We start from the raw sequence: 23,019 nt of genomic DNA on the forward strand, positions 1-23,019 counted from the left end.
AGCATTAATTATGACACTATCCTGCAATCAGGCCTATTTTGCAAGAGGCAGGGCAAATGGTCAGAAATCTCCTATGTACAGCCCTTCATGAACCTATATCAAAACCTAACAATCTGTGAAACTCCCAGAACCTACCCCCCAAAGGAAAGTTCTAAGGCAGAAGTGGATATTATAGATAACCTTCTTTTACAGGGCCACCTGGTTCTCAGGGTGGGCAGCGACCATCCTTGCCAAGCGACCCCTTGCCAAGTGCTTCTGAGGCCAAAACTCAGAAGCAAACACCGGGGACCCTACAAGTTCCCCTCATACTCAAGGGGGAACACTGTATTGAACTCTCTCTCCAGCCTTGCTACCTCTTAGGGTAGCAGGAGCTGAGGGGCCAGTCCTAGTGAAGGTCCCCTTCTCTATAACTGATACGCAACAATGTAAGGAGAAGCTAGGAAGCTATTCTGAGAATCTTGGGAAATTTGCTGATGGGTTTCAAACTTTGATCTCTCATGGAGAGATGTTCAATTTATTCTAGCAACCTGTTGCATCCCTTCAGAAAAAGAACAAATCTTTTGAGGCCACCACCAGGAAGCGGATGGATTATTCACCTGAAACCCTCAGGGCAATCACTCAGGACCAGAAACAGTTCCCACTACTGATCCTCATTGAAACTACAACACCACTGTAGGAAACAACCAGGCTAAATTTCTTGAGGCTCTCCTTGGAGGAATGAGAAAGGGAATAACTAAGGCAGAAAATTATGATAAAGTACAGAAGGTTACACAAAGCAAGAAGAAAAATCTAGCCATGTTTTATGGCAGGTTGGAGGAAGCCTTTCAAAAAATATACTAATCTAGTCCCTTCCTCTTCCTGAAGGGAAAATATTAATGGCAAAACATTTTATTAGCCAATCTGCCACTGACATTAGACACAAGCTCCACAAGCTACAGATAGGGCCACAGACTAACCAAAACCAGCTTGTTGATACTACGTTTATGGTGTATAACAATTGTGACCTGAAGGAAGGAAAAAGGAAACAGAGTGAAGAAAAACGGCAAGCCAAAATTATGGCAGCCATCATTGGTGATGTCCTGAATGCCCGAAGAGCATCTAAGGAAAATCTGAAGGGCCATAAAGGTAAAGCCAGCAGAGACTCTTGCTTCAAATGCAAGAAAAGTGGGCATTGGGCAAAGGGATATACTAAGCCCCTGCCAGGTCCCTGCTGTCAATGCAAAGGTACCAGTCATTACCGCTGGAGAACTGACTGCCCCTGTGCCACCATGGGGTTGGGTCAGAAAACGCTAGCAGTGCAAAAGGAGGAATTAGATGAAGACTGAAGGGGCCTGGGATCTTCCTCACTGCCCCTGTCTAGGAACATCGTAGCAACCACATCATGCCCAATTCAGTGGTTTATCTAGTTCCTGTAGTCTAGACTAAAAGTTCCCAGATGACAGGGACCATGACTGCTTTATCTATTTATCTAATGGTCATATGAAATGGAAGCAATTAGTTTATCTGAGTCTCCAGACCTCTTCCTTGTTTTTCACCTAAGTACCAGGAAACTGGAGAAACTCTCATCTGAGTACCAACCAAAGACATCTCTTGCATGGGGGTAGGAACAAACACAGGATGACTTATTTCTCTTGCACTGAGACAGAAGCAGAATTAACCACTCATGTCAGCCTTACACAATTCTGTTCTGGACATTTTCAAATTTCTCAAAGATGCCTAGGTGATTGTGAAAGGGTTCTCAGTGCACCTGAGCTGGTGGCCCAATGATAAGCTAGGGATGAGAGACTCAGGCTAAATGAAGAATGGAACTGTCCTGGTAGAGCTCCAAAACTTGAATTGCATGTCCTGATTAGTTAGCTCTTGGGTTTAAAAAAAAAAAAAAAAAGGACAAGAATACTCTACTCCAGTATCACATTTTATGGGTAGGTATAGTTTGGTCATGGCACTGGATACCTTGTAAGTCTTAATCTCTTACTCTGAAGATGCTTGTTTACACTTACAGATTCTGTAATCAGATTCTATTTACACCTGGAGCCCCTCACATAACTGTAGAAAGTCACTGCACAAGATCTGAGAAGTTCAAAAACCCGCACCCTCAAAAAGGGGTTTTAATATTTCTATGTTGATATCTCACAATGCAGAAAATGTCCCCCGTATGTTTTCTGCACATTCTCAATCGAAAGTCTAACCTTCACTTGTGAATCCCAGACAGAGGTTAGACCTTATGTGCAGATTCTATGTCAGATAAACCTGGCTCTGCATTCTTGTGTGTCACAGTAAGTGGAGTACAATCAAAGGAGAGGTCCACTCACAGAGGCTGCTCTAGCTCATTCTAAATGATATTTCTACCTAAAAGGGAAAAGCTGAGGCAACATAAATATAAATAGACAGTTTTGGGAGGACCAAGCTTGAGGATTATAACATGAAAGCAAAGACTCAAGTTGCTTGGAATTTATATTTTGCTTACCACCAGTTACAAGTGTATTTGTAAAGGTAAAAAGAGGACAGAGGTTGTTCTCTCTTTGGGCTGGTACAAACTTGTTTGTCAGAAACTCTTACTTACAGGAATAACATTAATTATTGATTGGATGTATATCATTAAGGTTTAGAGTGTCCAGTGTGGCATTATTAATTTAATTCACAGCTACTGGTGGCAATAGCAAACAGTTTCAAGGTATGAATACATATAGTTGAAAGTGGGGAGAAAGACATAATTGTGCTCTCATTTTAATGTCTCTTCAAGTTTGACAACTAAAAGGACCTGCATTTCCCAGATATAAGTTTTTTAATTTCCAAAATTTCAAGACCTAGATTCAGAATTTGGAGCTGCAGATTTAGGTTCTGGATGGATAAGAGTATCAGCAGGTGTTACCTGCACATTTGTGAGCATTTCAGTAACAGGAGGAAGTGGAAAGTGGAGATTCTCATGTCTATGTGTATACTCAATGCACACCTGTTACTCTAATTGGGTTTGTGGGCCCCATGGTCTCTAAATCAGTTTCAGGTCTGAAGATACAAGAGTAATTGAAAGAGGTAAAATGGCTGATTGCTGCCCTGTGAAGTTCGTAGAAAATCTGGCCTAGCCCCTCCAGAAGTGACTGTAGAGGACTATCAATACCAAATAGGAGACAATTCTGCCTGCATATTTAGGCGACAGCATGCACTTGGCAGCAAATTTGGGAGTGACTGGAAGCCTGAGAGGGTAAGCCCACTCTAGCGTAGATCCTGGTTGGCATCTTATATGTTTCTATCATATCTGGTAATTCCAGACAGTGTTTGGGAAATATCATTAAAATAAAAATTTCCTGGTTGGGGGCAAGGGGAGGGAGAGCATTAGGACATATATCTAATGCATGTGGGGCTTAAAATTAGATGACAGGTTGATAGGTGGAGCAAGCCACCATGGCACATGTGTACCTGTGTAACAAACCTGCACGTTCTGCACATGTATCCCAGAACTTAAAGTATAATAAAAAAATAATAATAATAAAAGAAAAAATTTTATCCAGCCCCAGAGAAACTCCACAATGATAGAACATTAAGAAAACTGTTGGCCGGGAACAGTGGCTCACGCCTGTAATCCCAGCACTTTGGGAGGTTGAGATGGGTGGATCACCTGAGGTCAGGAGTTTGAGACCAGCCTGGCCAACATGGTGAAACCCTGTCTCTACTAAAAATACAAAAATCAGCCGGGCATGGTGGTGGGCACCTGTTATTCCACCTACTCAGGAGGCTGAGGCAGAAGAATTGTTTGAACCCGGGAGGCGGAGGTTGCAGTGAGCCGAGATCAAGCCATTGCACTCCAGCCTAGGCGAAAAGAGCAAAACTCTATCTCACAAATAAAATAAAATAAGACTAAAATAAAAATAAAATCCTGAGTCACAAAGAATGCCAAAAAGTTTATTTACCTGTTAATATGATACACATTTATTTTTAAAAAGCAGAGAAAAATATCTACATATAACCTAAATGCTTAAAGAAGTGAGAGATGGGCAGGCCACAGGGGCTCAACGCCTGTAATCCCAGCACTTTGGGAGGCTGAGGCAGGCGGGTCACCTGAGGTCAGGAGTTGAAGACCAGCCTGGCCAACATGGGGAAACCGCATCTCTACTAAAAGCACAAAAATTAGCCGGGCGTGGTGGCAGGCATCTGTAATCCCAGCTACTCGGGAGGCTGAGGCAGGAGAATCACTTGAACCCAGGAGACGGAGGTTTCAGTAAGCCTGGTCGACAGAACGAGACTCCATTTCAAAAAAAAAAAAAAAAGGAGAGAGATAGCAAAATATTCTTTCTTATTTTCAGGTATAAAAATAGAGCCTTTTGGCTGGGTGCAGTGGCTCACACCTGTAATCCCACCACTTTGAGAGGCCAAGGTAGGTGGATCACTTGAGGTCAGGAGTTCAAGACCAGCCTGACCAACATGGTGAAACTCTGTCTCTACTAAAAATATAAAAATTATTAGCTGGGCATGGTGGCACATGCCTGTAATCCCAGCTACTTGGGAGGCTGAGGCACAAGAATCACTTGAACCCAGGAGGCGGAGGTTGTAGTGGGCCAAGATCACGCCAGTGCACTCCAGCCTGGGTGACAGAGCAAGACTCCATCTCAAAAAAAAAAAAAAAAAAAAAAAAAGAGAGAGAGCCTTTTATTTCTAACTTAAATTTTCTCTTACAACAGCCAGGTCTCTGGATATGTTGAACTCTTCGACATCTTAATTTTAGTAGACACTGGATTCAGGCATCTAAGGAGTAGCATTGGGCACACAGTATTCACTTGAAAGAATGTTTATGGGGAAAAAAGCAGAAGAGAAAAAGGTGCTATAAAAAATCCATGGGTCCACATAAATAAAGCAACTTCTTAGAGACCTATGAAGACAGTTGGATTCTTACACAAAAATAGTGGGAGGCTACAATACGCCACAGACACTAGTAAACAAATCACTGAGGCAGAAAAATTAACAAAGATATTAGGACCTAAACTCAACACTTGACCAAACAGTAATAAAATATCTACAGAACTCTCCATCTAAAAACAACATAATATACAATGTTTTCACCACCACAGGGCACATACTCTAAAACTGACCACAAAATCAGAAATAAAACAATCCTGAGCAAATTCAAAAATTTCAAAATTGTATCAACAACATACTCAGACCACAGCTTGATAAAAATATAATTCAATACAAAGAAAACCACTTGAAACCAGACAACTACATGCAAATTAACCTGAATATGAATGACTTTTGGGTAAATAATAAAATTAACGCAGAAATCAAGTTCTTTAAAATAAATGAGAACAAAGACACAACATACCAGAATCACTGCAACACAACTAAGGCAGTATTAAGAGAGAAATTTATAGCATTAAATGCTCATATCAAAAGGTAGAAATATCTCAATTTAATAACCTGACATCCTAAATAAAAGAATGAGACAAGTGAGAGCAAATCAACCCCTAAGGTAGCAGAAAACAACAAATAACTAAAATCATATCTGAACTGAAGAATATTTAGATGATGTAAAAAACTATAAAAAAGACTAAAAAATTAGAAGTAAATGTTTTGAAAAAACTCAGTAAGATAAATAAACCACTAGCTAGATTAATGAAAAAAGAGAAGATCCAAAAAGAAAAACACAATTAGTAATGACAAATGGACATTACCACTGATTTGGCAAAAGTACAAACAAGGATGAAAGTCTACAATGAGCACTTCTATGCACAGTAACTAAAAAATCTAGAAGAAATGAATAAATTCCTGGACAAATACCTCCTCCCTAGACTGAACAAAAAAGAAATTGAACCCCTGAATAAACCAATAAAAAGCTCCAAAATCAAATTAATAATAAGTAGTCTACCAACCAAAAAAAGCCCAGGACCAGACGGACTTACAGCTGAATTCTACCAGATGTACAAACAAAAGTTGGTATTATTTTTACTAAAACTATTCCAAATAATTGAGAAAGGACTTCTCCCCAAGTTATTATATAAGAACAGCATCATTCTGATACCAAAACCTGTCAAAGACAAAACAAACACACAAACAAACAAAAAACTTCAGGCCAATATTTTTAATAAATATTAACAAAACATCATCAACAAAATACTGAAAAACCAAGTCCAGCAGCACATCAAAAAGTTAATCCAGCATTATCAAGTAGGATTTATCCCTGGAACACAAGGTTGGTTCAATATATACAAATCAATAAATGTCTTTTATCACTTAAACAGAACTACAGACAAAAACCACAAAATTAACTCAATAGATGCAGAAAAAGCTTTCAGTAAAATTTAACATCCTTCATGTTATAACCCTCAACAAACTGGGCATTGAAGGTACATACTTCAAAAGAGTTATCTACGACAAATTCACAGCCAACATACTGAATAGATACAAGTTGCAAACATTTTTTTTCTTGAAAACTGGCACAAGACGGCTGGGCGCGGTGGCTCACGCCTGTAATCTCAGCACTTTGGGAGGCTGAGGTGGGTGGATCACGAGGTCAGGAGATCGAGACCATCCTGGCTAACATGGTGAAACTCCGTCTCTACTAAAAATACAAAAAATTAGCCGCGCGCGGTGGCGGGCGCCTGTAGTCCCAGCTACTTGGGAGGCTGAGGCAAGAGAATGGCGGCGTTAACCCGGGAGGTGGAGCTTGCAGTGAGCCGAGATTGTGCCACTGCATCCCAGCCTGGGCAACAGTGCAAGACTGTCTCAGAAAAAAAAAAAAAGAAAAAGAAAACTGGCACAAGACAAGGGTGCCTTCTCTCACCACTCCTATTAAACATGGAATTTTGAAGTCCTGGCTGAGCAATCAGGCAAGCCGAAACAATAAAAGCACCCGAAAAGAAAGAGGAACTCAAACTATCCCCGTTTGCAGATGACATGACTCTACATCTAAAAAAAACCTATAGTCTCAGCAGAAAAGTTCTGTAAGCTGACAAACAACTTCAGCAAAGTTTCAGAATACAAAATAAACATACAAAATTAGTAGCATCTCTGTACATCAACCATATCCAAACCAAAGGCCAAATTAATAATACAATCGCAGCCGGTCACGGTGGCTCATGCCTGTAATCCCAGCACTTTGGGAGGCCGAGGCGGGTGGGAGTTTGAGACTAGCCTGACCAACATAGAGAAAACCCATCTCGGCCTAAAAATACAAAATTAGCGTGGGGTGGTGATGCATGCCTGCAATCCCAGCTACTCGCGAGTCTGAGGCAGATGAATCACTTGAACCCCAGAGGCGGGAGGTTGCGGTGAACCAAGATCATGCCATTGCACTCCAGCCTGGGCAACAAGAGTAAAACTGTCTTGGGGGGAAAAAAAGTCAGAGATGACGCAAACAAATGGAAAATCATTTTGTGCTCATTGATAGAAAAGTTCGGTATTAATATGGCCATAACACCAAAAGAAATTTACAGATATGTTATTTCTATGAAACTATCAAAAATATTCTTTTTTTTTTTTTGACGGAGTTTGGTTCTTGTCGCCTAGGCTGGAGTACTGTGGTGAGGTCTTGGATCACTGCAACCTCCACATCCTGGGTTCAAGGCTGCCTCAGCCGCCCAAGTAGCTGGGATTACAGGCATATGCCACCACACCAGGCTAATTTTTTGTATTTTTTACTAGAGACAGGGTTTCACCATGTTGGCCAGGCTGGTCTCGAACCCCTGACCTCGAGTGCTCCACCCACCTCAGCCTCCCAAAGTGCTGGGATTACAGGTATGAGCCACCACACCTGGCCTCAAAAATATTCTTAACTTAAAACAAAACAAAAAAAATTAAATACATATGGAACCAAAAAAGAGCTCTAATAGCCAAGGCACTTTTCTAAGCAAAAATAACAAAGCTGGAGGCATTACATTACCCAACTTTATATTACAAAGCTACAGTAACCAAAGCAGCATGGTACTGGAACAAAAACAGACTCAGACAAATGCAACAGAATAGAGAGCCAAAAATTAATGCGACGCACTTAAAACCATCTGATCTTCAACAAAGCTGACAAAGAGAAATACAGGAACAATTTCCTATTTAATTTTAAATGTTATTTAAAATTTTAATGTAAACATTTAAATTTCTGGCCAGGCGCAGTGGCTCATGCCTGTAATCCCAGCACTTTGGGAGGCCGAGGTGGGTGGATCATGAAGTCAGGAGATCGAGACCATCCTGGCTAACACGGTGAAACCCCATCTCTACTAAAAAATACAAAAAATTAGCCGGGCGTGGTGGCGGGCGCCTGTAGTCCCAGCTACTTGGGAGGCTGAGGCAGGAGAATGGCATGAACTCGGGAGGCGGAGCTTGCAGTGAGCCGAGATCGTGCCACTGCACTCCAGCCTGGGTGACACAGCGAGACTCCATCTCAAAAAAAAAAAAAAAAGAGAACAAAAATTAAATGTAAATATTTAAATAATCCTATTAAAAATAATGCCACACACTTACAACCATACGATCTTCAACAAAACTGACAAAGAGAAATATGGGAATAATTTCCTATTTAATAAATGGTGCAGTAATAACTATTTAGCACTATGTACAAGGCTAACCCTGGATCCCTTCCTTACAACATATACAAAAATTAACAAGATAAATTAAAGACTTAAATGTAAAACGTAGAATTATAAAAAACTCTGGAAGATAACCTAGGAAATATCATTCCAGACACAGGAACCAGCAAATTTTATAATGAAGATACCAAAAGCAATTGCAACAAATTGACAAATGGGATCTAACTGAAGAGTTTCTTCATAGAAAACTATTAACAGAGTAAAGACAACCTACAGAATAAAAGAAAATATTTGCAAACTATGCTTTTGACAAAGATCTAATATCCAGAATCCATAATGAACTTAAATAAGTTTACAAGAAAAAAAAAAAAACCTCATTAAAAAGTAGGTGGCCAGGCACGGCCACCTACTTGCTCATGCCTGTAATCCCAGCACTTTGGGATGCCAAGGCAGGTGGATCACCTGAGATCAGGAGTTTGAAACCAGTCTGGCCAACATGGTGAAACCCTATCTCTACTAAAAATACAAACTTAGCCAGGCGTGGTGGCAGGTGCCTGTAATCCCAGCTACTTGGGAGGCTGAGGCAGAAGAATCGCTTGAATCAGGGAGGCAGAGGTTGTGTTGAGCCGAGATTGCACCACTGCACTCCACCCTGGGCAACAAGAGCGAGACTCTGTCCCCCCCCCAAAAAAAACATTAATAAAAACAAAATATGGCCAGGCGCGGTGGCTCACGCCTGTAATCCCAGCACTTTGGGAGACCTAGGCGGGCAGATCACAAGGTCAAGAGATCGAGACCATCTGGCCAACATGGTGAAACCCTGTCTCTACTAAAAATAGAATTAGCTGGGTGTGGTAGCAGGCTCCTGTAATCCCAACTACTAGGGAGGCTGAGGCAGGTGACTCGCTTGAACCTAGGAGGCGGAGGTTGCAGTGAGCCAACATCTGCACAACCGCACTCTAGCCTGGGGACAAAGCCAGACTCCGTCTCAAAAAAAAAAAAAAAAAAAAAAAATAGGTACATAAACATCATGGAACACTGTGTGGCCATAAAAAGAGACAAAGATCATTTCTTCTGCAGCAACATGTACAGAGCTAGAGACCACTATCCTTAGAAAACTAATGCAGAAACAGAAAATCAAATGCATGTTATTATTTATAAATAAGAACTGGCTGGGGACAGTGGCTCACGCCTGTAATCCCAGCACTTTGGGAGGCTGAGGTGGGTGAATCATGAGGTCAGGAGTTTGAGACCAGCCTGACCAACATGGTGAAACCCTGTCTGTACTGAAAATACAAAAATTAGCCAGGTATGGTGGTGGGCGCCTGTAACCCTAGCTACTTGGGAGGCTGAGACAGGAGATTCGCCTGAACCTGGGAGATGGAGGTGGCAGTTAGCTGAGATCGTGCCATTGCACTCCAGCCTGGGCAAAAAGAGCAAAACTCCGTCTCAGAAAAATTAAAAAATAAAAAAATAAGAGCTAAATAATAAGAACACATGCACACAAAGAGAGGAACAACAAAAACTGAGACTTAGTTGAGGGTGGAGAGTAGGAGGACAAAGAGAATCAGAAAAAAATACTTCTTTGGTGCCATGCTTAGTACCTCAGTGACAAAATAATCTGCACACCAAACCTTCATGACACAATTTTACCTATAAAACAAACCTGCAGATGTACCTATGAACCAAAAATAAAAGTTAAAAGTAAAAAATCCATGGGTGGAGGAGAGTACAATGTAAGTGGAAGGACTGGTTTGTACTACAGATAGTGGCTTAGGTGAGGCTACACTGATTTATTTTTGTGCCCATGAAGGCAGAAGAGATTATGAACAGTTGGTCAAAACCCTAGGATGGTGGAGAAAACAGATTACTGCTGCAGATTCAGTGTCTGCAGGTGGGGATATTCCAGGAGACATAGTCATTTTTTGGGTTTTTCGCAAGAAGCACTAGGATAAACAATGCTGTTGTGAATTTTCTGAGGGTGGTACTTAGTCCTGGGAGGGGTGTGGGCACGTCAATGTCTAGTGGGTGTGTTTGTGAGTGGGTGGAAATCTTGTGGTGGTAGCTGTGGGAAAGTGGGGTTTGTTATCACAGCTCTTGTCCTTTAAGTTTTCAGTCCTCGCTCACCCTTGGAGGAGACCTGAAATCACAGGACAATGAGCTTGTGTACAGGAGAGCAGAGCCTCCCATTCCAGGCACCCAGAGTTCCATTCCAGGCCAGGCCTCTGTGATATCTTTTTTCTGGCACCAAATCTGTAGAGTTTACTGAACACCAAGCAATCCTCCAACACTCATTGTCTAACATTTGAATTCTGACACCACCCACAGTCAGCATAGACCCTGATTCAGAGCATAATCCACAACACTGTCTTTACTGCAGATGCCAGTCACAAACTTCATGGGCTGATCTATGCTTCTGAGCCACTGTTTAATAACTGGGGACTCCCAGAACTTTCCTCAAGCTCAGTAATATAACAGAGCTATTCACAGAACTCAGTGAAACACTGTAGTTATCTTTACCAGTTTATTATAAAAGATACAACTCAGAAAAAGTCAAATGGAAGAAATACATAGGACCAGGAAAAAAGGTGGGGAAAAATGAAGCACATAGATAATCCTGGTAAAGAGCTATGATTAATAAAATTCTCCATCTTTGTATTCTCCAAAAATAGTTTTTCAAAAGAAATACCCTCTTATTATGACTTAGATGGTGCTCTTTTCTCACCTGTTGTAGAGCCAGACATAGACTCTGCATATTTTCTTCCTTTTTGTGGGGAAAAGCAAGAGAGATCAGATTGTTACTGTGTCTGTGTAGAAAGAAGTAGACATAGGAGACTCCATTTTGTTCTGTACTAAGAAAAATTCTTCTGCCTTGAGATTCTGTTAATCTATAACCTTACCCCCAACCCCATGCTCTCTGAAACATGTGCTGTGTCAACTCAGAGTTAAATGGATTAAGGGCGGTGCAAGATGTGCTTTGTTAAACAGATGCTTGAAGGCAGCACGCTCCTTAAGAGTCATCACCACTCCCTAATCTCAAGTACCCAGGGACACAAAAACTGCGGAAGGCCGCAGGGACCTCTGCCTAGGAAAGCCAGGTATTGTCCAAAGTTTCTCCCCATGTGACAGTCTGAAATATGGCCTCGTGGGAAGGGAAAGTCCTGACCGTCCCCCAGCCCGACACCTGTAAAGGGTCTGTGCTGAGGAGGATTAGTATAAGAGGAAGGCATGCCTCTTGCAGTTGAGACAAGAGGAAGGCATCTGTCTCCTGCCTGTCCCTGGGCAATGGAATGTCTCGGTATAAAACCCGATTGTATGTTCCATCTACTGAGATAGGGAAAAACCACCTTAGGGCTGGAGGTGGGACCTGCGGGCAGCAATACTGCTTTGTAAAGCATTGAGATGTTTATGTGTATGCATATCTAAAAGCACAGCACTTAATCCTTTACATTGTCTATGATGCAAAGACCTTTGTTCACGTGTTTGTCTGCTGACCCTCTCCCCACTATTGTCTTGTGACCCTGACACAACCCCCTTTTCGAGAAACACCCACGAATGATGAATACATACTAAGGGAACTCAGAGGCTGGTGGGATCCTCCATATGCTGAACGCTGGTTCCCCGGGTCCCCTTATTTCTTTCTCTATACTTTGTCTCTGTGTCTTTTTCTTTCCTAAGTCTCTCGTTCCACCTTACGAAAAAGACCCACAGGTGTGGAGGGGCAACCCACCCCTACACTTTTCTTAAAAAAATCAGCTACATTTGTCTTCAGTGGTCAAAACAAAATACTTCTTAATCAAACTTCTTTTTCCCACAGCAACTAAACTTTGAGCTACACTCAGTCTGAGCCAACATACAACCCCATTTTATGTTCACCCTAAGAATATGCTAACTTCAGGGTAAAACATTTTCTGATCTAAAACCTGACTTTTTCACTCTCTATTCACCATTCTTCTGCTATTTTCTTTCTAATCTTGTTTTCTCCCCTCTGTGAAAAAAAAGTCTGCCTGAACTTTGCAATAATAGTTGGTACTTCCTCCTGTTGCAATACTCCTTTGGAATTAAAATTTTTTTTACATAAATCTATAACTGTTTAATTTTACAAAATTTAGAAACTGCCTCAAAACAATAATACTTATCTTCAGTAAGACCGTCACAGTACTTTTTCATTTTAACCTTAACTGCACCTGCCTGTGCATCCCCAGCTTCCCAGGGCTCTCAAGCTTCTCTCAGGATAAAGCCTTCTTCCATGGCTGGGGTGAGCAGGCTGACATATCTGCAGAAAAGGCTCCCCAGAAAGAACTAACTGGGCCTTTAATAACCTCCTTTTGCAGGCTCAATATTAGCTTTAGATGGGCTCAAGATTTAATTTTCATGTCTGAGTTATTCACTTGGTGTCTGAAACTATGTGTTCGAAAAATCCAGCAAAATTACTGAAATGCAGTGTTAGTATATAAAAAGACAATTTTAAGGTGCTTCCATTTCATACCTCTATAAGAAAACCAAAAGCATCTATACCTTTCAAACAATTAAAGTATTATTTTATTATTTATTTTAAAAGTTATGTAGTAGGCCGGGCACGGTGGCTCACACCTGTAATCCCAGCACTTTGGGAGGCCAAGGCCAGCAGGTCACCTGAAGTCAGGAGTTCGAGCCTAGCCTGGCCAACATGATGAAACCCCATCTCTACTACAAATACAAAAATTAGCCAGGCGTGGTGGTGCGAATCTGTAATCCCAGCTACTAGGGTGGCTGAGGCAGAAGAATCACTTGAATCTGGGAGGCGGAAGGTTGCAGTGAGCTGAGATCATGGCACTGCACTCCAGCCTGGGTAACAGAGTGAGACTCAGTCTCAAAAAAAAAAAGAAAGTTATCTAGTAAACAATTAGTCATATGAGAACACTTCTAGGAGGAACCAAATTTCATCTCATAACACTTAGCATTAAATTCAGAAATCAAGACCATAGGATATAGAACAGATAGTCACTGTCACAAATTTATGGTGCAAAAAGAGGAACTATGTTTTCATGAATCTATGTAACTCACCAATTATCTACTACATTTTCTTGTGGAAAGGTATTTAATTTTTACAGCCAAAAAGGAAGAGAGATTGTCTCGCTCTGTCTCCCAGGCTGCAGTGCAGTGGTGCGATCTCGGCTCACTGCAACCTCCACCTCCTGGGTTCAAGCAATTCTCCTGCCTCAGCCTCCCAAGTAGCTGGGACTACAGGCACGTGCCACCATGCCCGGCTAATTTTTGTATTTTTAGTAGAGATGAGGTTTCACCATATTGACCAGGCTGGTCCTGAACTCATGACCTCGTGATCTGCCCACCTCAGTCTTTCAAAATGCTGGGATAATAGGTGTGAGCCACCCCACCTGGCCCTTATTCTTTCCCTTAGTAGAATTCTAACAGCTAAACCTTGGAATTCTGTTTGAAATTACCCAGCCATAAACACAACTGACAAATTTTCTAAACTCACTCTGGGAAAGAAAAAGGTAAATAAAAACTTTTAACAAATAGAATATATAATTAGATTTTTTTTTTCTGAAACCCAACTCTTACATGCTCTTTGCACATATTTTCTTCCCTTTCAAATGCTACTAATAAAATGCAATTTACATTTAAAAAAACTAAAGTCACTGACTGGGCGTGGTGGCTCACGCCTGTAATCCCAGCACTTTGGGAGGCTGAGGAGGGCGGATCACGAGGTCAGGAGATCGAGACCATCCTGGCTAACACGGTGAAACCCTGTCTCTACTACAAATACAAAAAAATTAGCTGGGTGTGGTGGCGGGCACCTGTAATCCCAGCTACTCAGGAGGCTGAGGCAGGAGAATGGCTTGAACCCGGGAGGCAGAGCTTGCAGTGACCCCAGATCGTGTCACTGCACTCCAGCCTGGGCAACAAATCGAGACTCCATCTCAAAAAAAAAACAAACAAACAAACAAAAAAAAAACTAAAGTCAAAATAAGTGCACTAATCTTTTCAAGGTGACAAACTAGGGAGTGGCAATGCTGATTAGAAAACAGATGTGTTGGCCCAGGGCAGTGGCTCATGCCTGTAATTCCAGCACTTTGGGAGGCCAAGAGGGGTGGATCGCCTGAGGTCGGGAGTTCGAGACAAGCCTGGCCAACACGGGAAAACCCCGTTTCTACTAAAAATACAAAATTAGCTGGGCATGGTGGTGCATGCCTGTAATCCCTGCTACTCAGGAGGCTGAGGCAGGAGAATCGCTTGAACCTGGGAGGCGGAGGTTGCCATGAGCCGAGATGGCACCATTGAACTCCAGCCTGGGCAACAAGAGTGAAACCCCATCTTAAAAAAAAAAGAAAACAGGTGTGTCTAATTCATGTGTCAAGTCAGGTCACCAATCAATTGAGAAATTCTCCCACCCCATCCTGCTCACTTAAGTGCTCAATGACCACCCTCTCACTGCACTATGCCTCAGTGACTGCCCCAAGTGCATTTTACTTTGCAAGTTTTTGCATCATTTCACTGAGGTCACTTTTTTTTTTGTCTTCTGAAATGCTATTTTTTCTTTCACAAATCTTAGACAATCCAGGGGACAGAAATTATCTCTGTGTTTTTCCCTCAATACCAGCATCTGATTGGCTGACCAGCAATATGCCTCCAAGAAATGGAAGCTGGGTTGACTAAAGGCAATCTTAATGTCTCAAGGCTTAGTTTTTCTTTTTTTGAGATGGAGTTTCACTCTTGGTGCCCAGGCTGGAGTCCAATAGTGCGATCTCGGCTCTCAGCCTCCAAAATAGCTCGGATTACAGGCAGCCACCACCACGCCCAGCTAATTTTTTTGTATTTAGTAGAGATGGGGTTTCACCATGTTAGTCAGGCTGGTCGCGAACTCCTGACCTCAGGTGATCCACTGCCTCAGACTCCCAAAGTGCTGGGATTACAGGTGTGCGCCACCGTGCAGGCAAGTGTTAGTTTTTCAAAGGAAGAGTGCAGGGGAGAGTCCTATCAGTCCAAGGGCATCCATCTGTTCCATTGAGAGGCCACACTCCATACCTCAGGTTGTTTTATGAAAGAAAATAACCCAGTAGATTATATTCACTAGACACTCGAGCAGACATAGCCATGGTAGATATATTGGTTTATTCACAGAAACTACTGAAGCCCAGGACCAGAAAAAACTGAAGGTGGCTGAGGCCACATCACCCATAAAGTTTCCAAAGGGAAACCTTGACCCAAAAATATTCTGATACTATCTCTGTGCCTAGAGAAGATTTTTAAAAATGAGGCGAAAAGATTTTTTACAATATAGTATCAGGGAATTGTTCTTCTTTTTCTTCTCATAAAAAATATTTTCAAACAGAAAACGATTTTTTTAAGTGCCATTCAATGTCAAAAAACGCTTAGTTAAAATACAGTATCTAAGATGTACAATAAAAGACAAATAGTTGATAATGTGAATTAGAAAGGGGAAGCTGGCATTTGAGAATGTGAGAAGAAACTGGAAATTTAGTATTTTACTGCAAGTCATAGTTAGTCTGGAGGAATGGGATGAGGGGTAAGCTTGAGACCCAGCTTGAGAGAACTGTGAAAAATGCAGGGGAAAATCAGTCCCCTGTGGAGTGTGAAAATAACTAAGTAGCAGGCAATTAGACGGAGGTTACTCTAGTCCCTGGGTTCCTACTTTTTAAAAACTCTAACTCAAATGCATTTTTTTGTAAATTACTGAATTGAGGGAAACAAAAATTTAGGCTTAACCAATCATAAACTGCCAATTAACCCCTGATTACATAACCAGGAAATGTCCACCTTAATTTTACAAATCAAGTAACTATGAACTGTACCTAACCAATTATTTAATTTGGTTTTCTTCATCATGTACCTTTAAAAGTCTTTCCTTCAAGCTGCTCTCATAAAGTCACAAGCTCCAAACCACAGCTGAGTGCTCCACAATTTTTGAATCACTCTTTGATTAAATTCTCCAATATTTTTGTGGTGATCCCCATAATTTATTTATTTAATTTATTTATATATATTTTTTTAAGACGGAGTTTCGCTCTTGTTAACCAGGCTGGAGTGCAATGGCGTCATCTCGGCTCACTGCAACTGCCACCTCCCGGGTTCAAGCGGTTCTCCTGCCTCAGCCTTCTGAGTATCTGGGATTACAGGCATGTGCCACCACGCCCGGCTAATTTTGTATTTTTAGTAGAAATGGGGTTTCACCATGTTGGTCAGGCTGGTCTTGAACTCCTGACCTCAGGTGATCCACCTGCCTCGGTCTCCCAAAGTGCTGGTACTACTGACCTGAGCCACCACGCCCGGCCCTCCCATAAAATTTTAATAAGAGAAAACAGGAACTGGGAACCCCACGGACCAAAACTCTTCCCATTAATGAACCCACACCCTGAGTCAGGATTCTCCCGTGACGACCCTCCTGTGGTCCCTGCACAATCTGAGAGAGATGCGGCACTGCGGGTACAGAGCTGCCCAGAGAGGGCTACAGGCCAGGGTACAGTCACTACGCAGAGAAGAGACGGGATGCCCCGGGGCTGGCTGTCAGCGCGCCGCCATCTTATGGCTGCAGGGACTGAGCCGAGCTGGGGAAGGAGAACTCGGGGTGCAGATTGTGGAGCTGACTGCGGGGAGGCCTGAGTCCCGCCATAGCCACTTCCCACGGGTTCCAACCAGCCCCTTCTCCGTCTCGGGATGTCGCACCCGGAACTCTCACCATTTCTAGGCTTCCAGGGAGTCCTGGAGTCTTAGCTGTGGATCTCTCAATTTCTGCAGGTCACAGGCCCACAGAGGCTGGATCTCTAGGAGCAGAGGACACAGAGCAGTGAAAGCGAGACCTGGAGCTCCAGCTGCAGCGAGAGACAAAGGCGCCGCCAAATCCCGGAAGCCATCTTGTCTGCCCCAGCTGCGTGCCTGATTGGACGGTTCCCAGCCCAGCGTGCCTGATTGGACAACGTTTAAGGTCCTGACCCTTCAGGCCCTGAGTGACAGAAGATGTGATCAGACACTGGGCTGAGTGAAGAGTGATAGCCTGCGCTGCAGCCTTTTCAGCCGGGGCTTCCTCTTTTAGCTGAGCCAGGCCCATCCCATAGGGTATTTGTATTTAACCTTGTGTATAAGGTCATATAGATTTATAAATGATATATGGCTACTCACAAAGAAAAATAATATAATAATAATTATTTTAGAATTTCAGATTTTATGACCTTCCTGGCTTCTGGTCCTTTGAGTAGGCAGCCTGAGAATTTTAAAAAGAGGCAATCCTCAAATAAAATGTGAGCCACATGTGAATTTTAAATTTTCTAGTAGTCAAACTTTAAAAAGAAAAAACAAGTGGAATTGACTGTAACAATCTAACCCAATATATCCAAAGTACTATCATTTTAGTATGAGAGCAATATGAAATTATTGATGAAATACACATATATATGTATATAAATACACACACACATATATGGAACTAAATCTTTGAAAATAACTCTATTTTACCTAACACATGGCAATTCAGACCAGCCACATTCCAGGCACCCAGTAGCCACACGTGGCCAACAGCTGCCACATTAAAATGCAGCTCTGATGTCAGGGGGGTGAAGAAGAGCCTGAACATCCCTTTTTTGCCAGAGGTGAGGGGACAGCCTCTCTCTACCAACATCTCTCTTCAATTCCAAGGAAAAAACAGTTAGTGACCATAGAAAGAACAGAGGACAGATAGAATAAAATAACCACAGGTCGACCTGTGGTTACGTCTGGTTGTTTTATTAACTACTGCTGCCCACCTGTTGCTCACCTTAATTCCAAACATCAGACAGTGAACAAAGAATGATGAAGCCACAAAACAAGAAAACTCTGTATCTTCAGATCTGTCCACAGTCTTAACCTCCAATGTTTAGATATGGAGAAAATAGATTAAAGGCAAACTTATTTTGCTATTTGGCCTTGGCCCTAACGGTCAGCCTGTGGTTATCTGTTTTCTCCTGTGGTGTGGTGAACTGTGTGAGTATAAGCACCAATCACACGCAGATATGTCTACATGTATTTTTGCATTATTCAATATTCTCTTACAAGACATACGACTTTAAGTCAAGAATAAAGGTAATGTGACTCTTTTTTCTTGCCTTGGCGCTACCCACAGGGTGCATCATGACATATTGCTAAGTTCTGCATTCAGGTTATGTGACTCTCTTCTTTTACCCAGGCCCAGAATATTTTGCACAATAGAACATATTACTAGGCCCAACATATATAAAATGGGAGGCCCTTGCCTGAGCCCTTTTTACAGAGGGCCTTGTGACATATCTCTGCATCAATCACCTAAGAGATGCAACTGTCCATTTTCCCCTGCACTCTGCCCACAGGAAAAATTGTGACTTATCATTAAGCCTAGGTAGCAGGTGATGTGTCTCTCCTGCCTGGGCCTTGAACCACAGAAAGCATTGTTACCTATTGCTGGGCTCAGCACCCAGGTGATGTGACTCTGCTGCCTGTGTCCTGCTGTCAGGAGAAGGTTGTAACGTATTCCTGACTGAGTATTCAGGTGATGTGACACTCCTCTCTGGTCCCTGCCCTCAGAAAATATTGTGACATATTCCTGGCCCAAGTATGAGAGTCAACATGTCCTTCGGGAACACTTCAGGACCTTTAACCTTGGGTACATCATCTCACAATTCAGAAGGGCCCTTCCAAACTCAGGAATGAACAAGTGGCTGTTGGCTGTCTAGGTTCTCCATGAGTTCACATTTATTACTGAATTTATGTCCGCTTAAATATCAGGTTTGTTTCTTCAATTTAGGTGTATAACACTGATAACTGAGGGGTAATCATAGGTAATCTGACTTGAATCACAAAGTTTATTCAAATGGCATATCTAAAAAATTTTAGTACTGGTTTATTTAACACAAAAATGTGTCAGAGGCCAGGCACAGTGGCTGATGCCTATAATCCCAGCACATTAGGCAGCCAAGGAGGGCAGATCACGAGGTCAAGAGATCAAGACCATCCTGGCCAACATGGCAAAACCCCGACTCTATTAAAAATACAAAAATTAGCTGGGTGTGGTGGCACATGCCTGTAGTCCCAGCTACTCGGGAGGCTGAGGCAGGAAAATCGCTTGAACTGGAGAGGCGGAGGTTGCAGTGAGCTGAGATCATGCCACTGAGACTTCAGCCTGGTGACAGAGCATGACTCCGTCTCAAAAAAAAAAAAAAAAAAATAGTGGCAGAGTATTTTCCTGATGTTCAACTATTTTTGTTTTTCCTGAATTAGCAGTTTTATGAATCAGTGTGTTCTTTAGAATTCTCACAATCCTTACCCAGTCCAAACAATATAATTTTAAAATTATCAGAAACCTGTACTCAACTTGTCTGGGCTATTTCCATCTTTTCATGAATCTCCTTACAGACACAGTACTCTAGGATTTTGCATGTTTTTGAAGTTTATAGAAACTACATCAGAATTAAACCATTAACTGTAGAAATGACTTCAAATAATTATAAAGAAACAAATGAAACAAACTTATTATGTCTGTGACCTGCAATAACTTATCATAACCATAATTATGACTAATAGCTTATACTCAGATATATAAGATTTTTAGAAATTTCATATTATGAAATAAATGTTAATAATATATATTAAAATAGAAGTTGAAGAAGATCAAACATTATCTTTAATTCAACAATGCTTTTCATGTAATTTAACATATCAAATAATTACTTTTTTACTCTTTTGGATGTTACACAGACCCTCTGTAGCATCCAAAAGTTAGGGGTCTAGGCCATGCCCAGTGGCTCACACCTGTAATCCCAGCACTTAGGGAGGCCAAGGCAGGTGGATCACCTGAGGTCTGGAGTTTGAGACCAGCCTGGCCAACTTGGTGAAACCCTGTCTCTACTAAAAATACAAAAAATTAGCTAGGCGTGGTGGCAAACCCCTGTAATCCCAGCTACTTGGGAGGCTGAGGCAGGAGAATTGCTTGAACCTGGGAGGTGGAGGTTGCAGTGAGCCAAGATCATGCCATTGCACTCCGGCCTGGGTGAAAGAGTGAGATGCTGTCTCAATAAAAAAGAAAAAAAAAGTTAGGGGTCTAATAATACATAAAATTTGTGTTCAAGAGAAAATTGTTATACTTTTTAATTAGTGTATTATCAATGGTAAAGCTAATTTTAATAAAACCTTACAAGTAAATTCATCAAATTTGTCATTTTTGGCCAATCTAGATTTCCATAAATATGTTATAATCTCCCATAATCATTTAAACTTTTTATATTTTATTTTTATCTACTATTTTATTTTTTCAATTTGACACAACCGTTAAGTAATTTCAAACTACACTAAATGTTTCTAACTGTCTTCATCAAAAGCATTTTTTGCTTTCGTTTCTACACTCTATGCAGAATTGTTTTTCATACATCTAATTGATTTAATTATATATAAATCACATTAACTCTTTTTTTTTAAGATGGAGTCTAGCTCTGTCGCCCAGGCTGGAGTGCAATGGCGGGATCTCAGCTCACTGCAACCTCTGCCTCCTAAGTTCAAGCAACTCTCCTGGCTCAGCCTCCAGAGTAGCTGGGACTACAGGTGCATGCCACTATGCCTGGCTAATTTTTGTATTGTTAGTAGAGACGGGGTTTCACCGTGTTAGCCAGGATGGTCTCAATCTCCTGATCTCATAATCCTCCCGCCTCAGCCTCCCAAAGTGCTGGGATTACAGACATGAGCCACGGTGCCTGGCCTCATTAACTCTTAACAACCTTTTAGTGAAATTCCTAGGAAGCAATTTTGAACTGTTTCAGTATTTGTAGACAAAATTTATTTTATATTTTAAATAAATATTTTTTAAATATTTTTAAAATAACAAATCTAAATATATTTAGCTTTTTTATATTACATAAAAATAAGATTCTGATCAGGCATGGTGTCTCATGCTTGTAATTCCAGAACTTTGGGAGACCAAGACAGGAAGGCTGTTTAAGCCCAAGAATTCAAGTCCAGCTGGGGCAACATGGCAAAATCCCATGTCTACAAAAAATACAAGAATTAGCTGGGCATGGTTGCCTGCACCTGTAATACCAGCTATTCAGGAGGCTGAGGGAGGAGGACTGCCTGAGTCCAGAAAGTTGAGGCTGCAGTGATCCATGATGAAGCTATTGCACCCCATCCTAAGTAATAGAGTGAGAACCTTTCTTTAAAAAAGGCCAAAGCATATGAACTTAATGTTATGGGGTTTTTTTTTGGTTTATTATTATTATTATTTTAATAGTTTTGGGGGTACACGTTATGTTTGGTTACATGGATAAGTTGTTTAGTCATAATTTCTGAGATTTTGGTGCACCCATCTCCTGAGTAGTGTACACTGTATCCAACGTGTAGTCTTTCATCTCTCACCCACCTCCCGCCCTTCCACCTGAGTCCCCAGAGTTCTGTGTATAATTCTTATGCCTTTGCATAAGAGCTTAGCTCCCACTATGAGTAAGAACATACAATATTTGGTTTTTCATTTCTGAGTTACTTCACTTAGAATAATTGTCTCCAACTTCATCCAGGTTGCTTCAAATGCCAATATTTTGTTCCTTTCTTGACTGAGTAGTATTTCATTGTTTGTGTGCGTGTGTGTGTGTGCGTGTGTGTGTATATATATAGTGATATATATGCGTGTATATATATAATGTGAAATATATATATATATATGCACACATATATATCACATTTCTTTATCCACTCATTGGCTGATACGAATTTAGGCTGGTTCTGTATTTTTACAATTGCAAATTATGCTGCTGCAAACATGTGTGTGCATGTGTCTTTTTAATATAATGATTTCTTTTTGTGTGTGTAGATACCCAACAGTGGGACTGCTGGATCAAATGATAGTTCTATCTTTAGTTTTTTGGGTTTTTTTTTTTTTTTTTTTGAGACAGATTCTCACTCTGTCACCCAGCTGGACTGCAGTGGCGCGATCTTGGCTCACTGCAACCTCTGCCACCCGGGTTCAAGGGATTCTCCTGCCTCAGCCTCCCAAGTAGCTGGGATTACAGGTGCCTGCCACCACGCCCGGCTAATTTTTTCTGTATGTTTAGTAGAGATGGGGTTTCACCATCTTGGCCAGGCTGGTCTTGAACTCCTGACCTCCTGATCCACCTGCCTCCGCCTCCCGAAATGCTGGGATTACAGGCGTGAGCCACCCCGCCCAGCCCTACCTTTAGTTCTTTAAAAAATCTTCATACTGTTTTTCTCTAGTGGTTGTACTAGTTTACATTCCCACCAGCAGTGTAAAAGTGCTTTTGTTTCACCACATTTCTGTCAACAGCTAGTATTTTTAAATTTTTTAATTAAGACCATTCTTGTAGTGTGGGGAAAAGCAAGAGAGATCAGATTGTTACTGTGTCTGTGTAGAAAGAAGTAGACATAGGAGACTCCATTTTGTTCTGTACTAAGAAAAATTCTTCTGCCTTGAGATTCTGTTAATCTATGACCTTACTCCCAACCCCATGCTCTCTGAAACATGTGCTGTGTCAAACTCAGG

The 23,019-nt window shown here is 41.5% G+C and overlaps 1 protein-coding gene across 1 annotated transcript in view; it reads right to left on the reverse strand.

The window, feature by feature from the left end:
• Window positions 1-17,377, reverse strand: part of ZNF675 (zinc finger protein 675) — a 35,716-nt gene extending 18,339 nt beyond the window's left edge. Inside the window, 1 exon segment of the mRNA XM_004060423.4 lies at window positions 17,212-17,377. Coding sequence (XP_004060471.2) covers window positions 17,212-17,214 — 3 coding nt within the window. The 5' untranslated portion in view covers window positions 17,215-17,377.
• Between the last annotated feature and the right edge of the window lie 5,642 nt (window positions 17,378-23,019).

The sequence above is a fragment of the Gorilla gorilla genome, chromosome 20 (assembly GCF_029281585.2).
Source record: "Gorilla gorilla gorilla isolate KB3781 chromosome 20, NHGRI_mGorGor1-v2.1_pri, whole genome shotgun sequence".
Classification (NCBI taxonomy): Eukaryota; Metazoa; Chordata; class Mammalia; order Primates; family Hominidae; genus Gorilla; species Gorilla gorilla.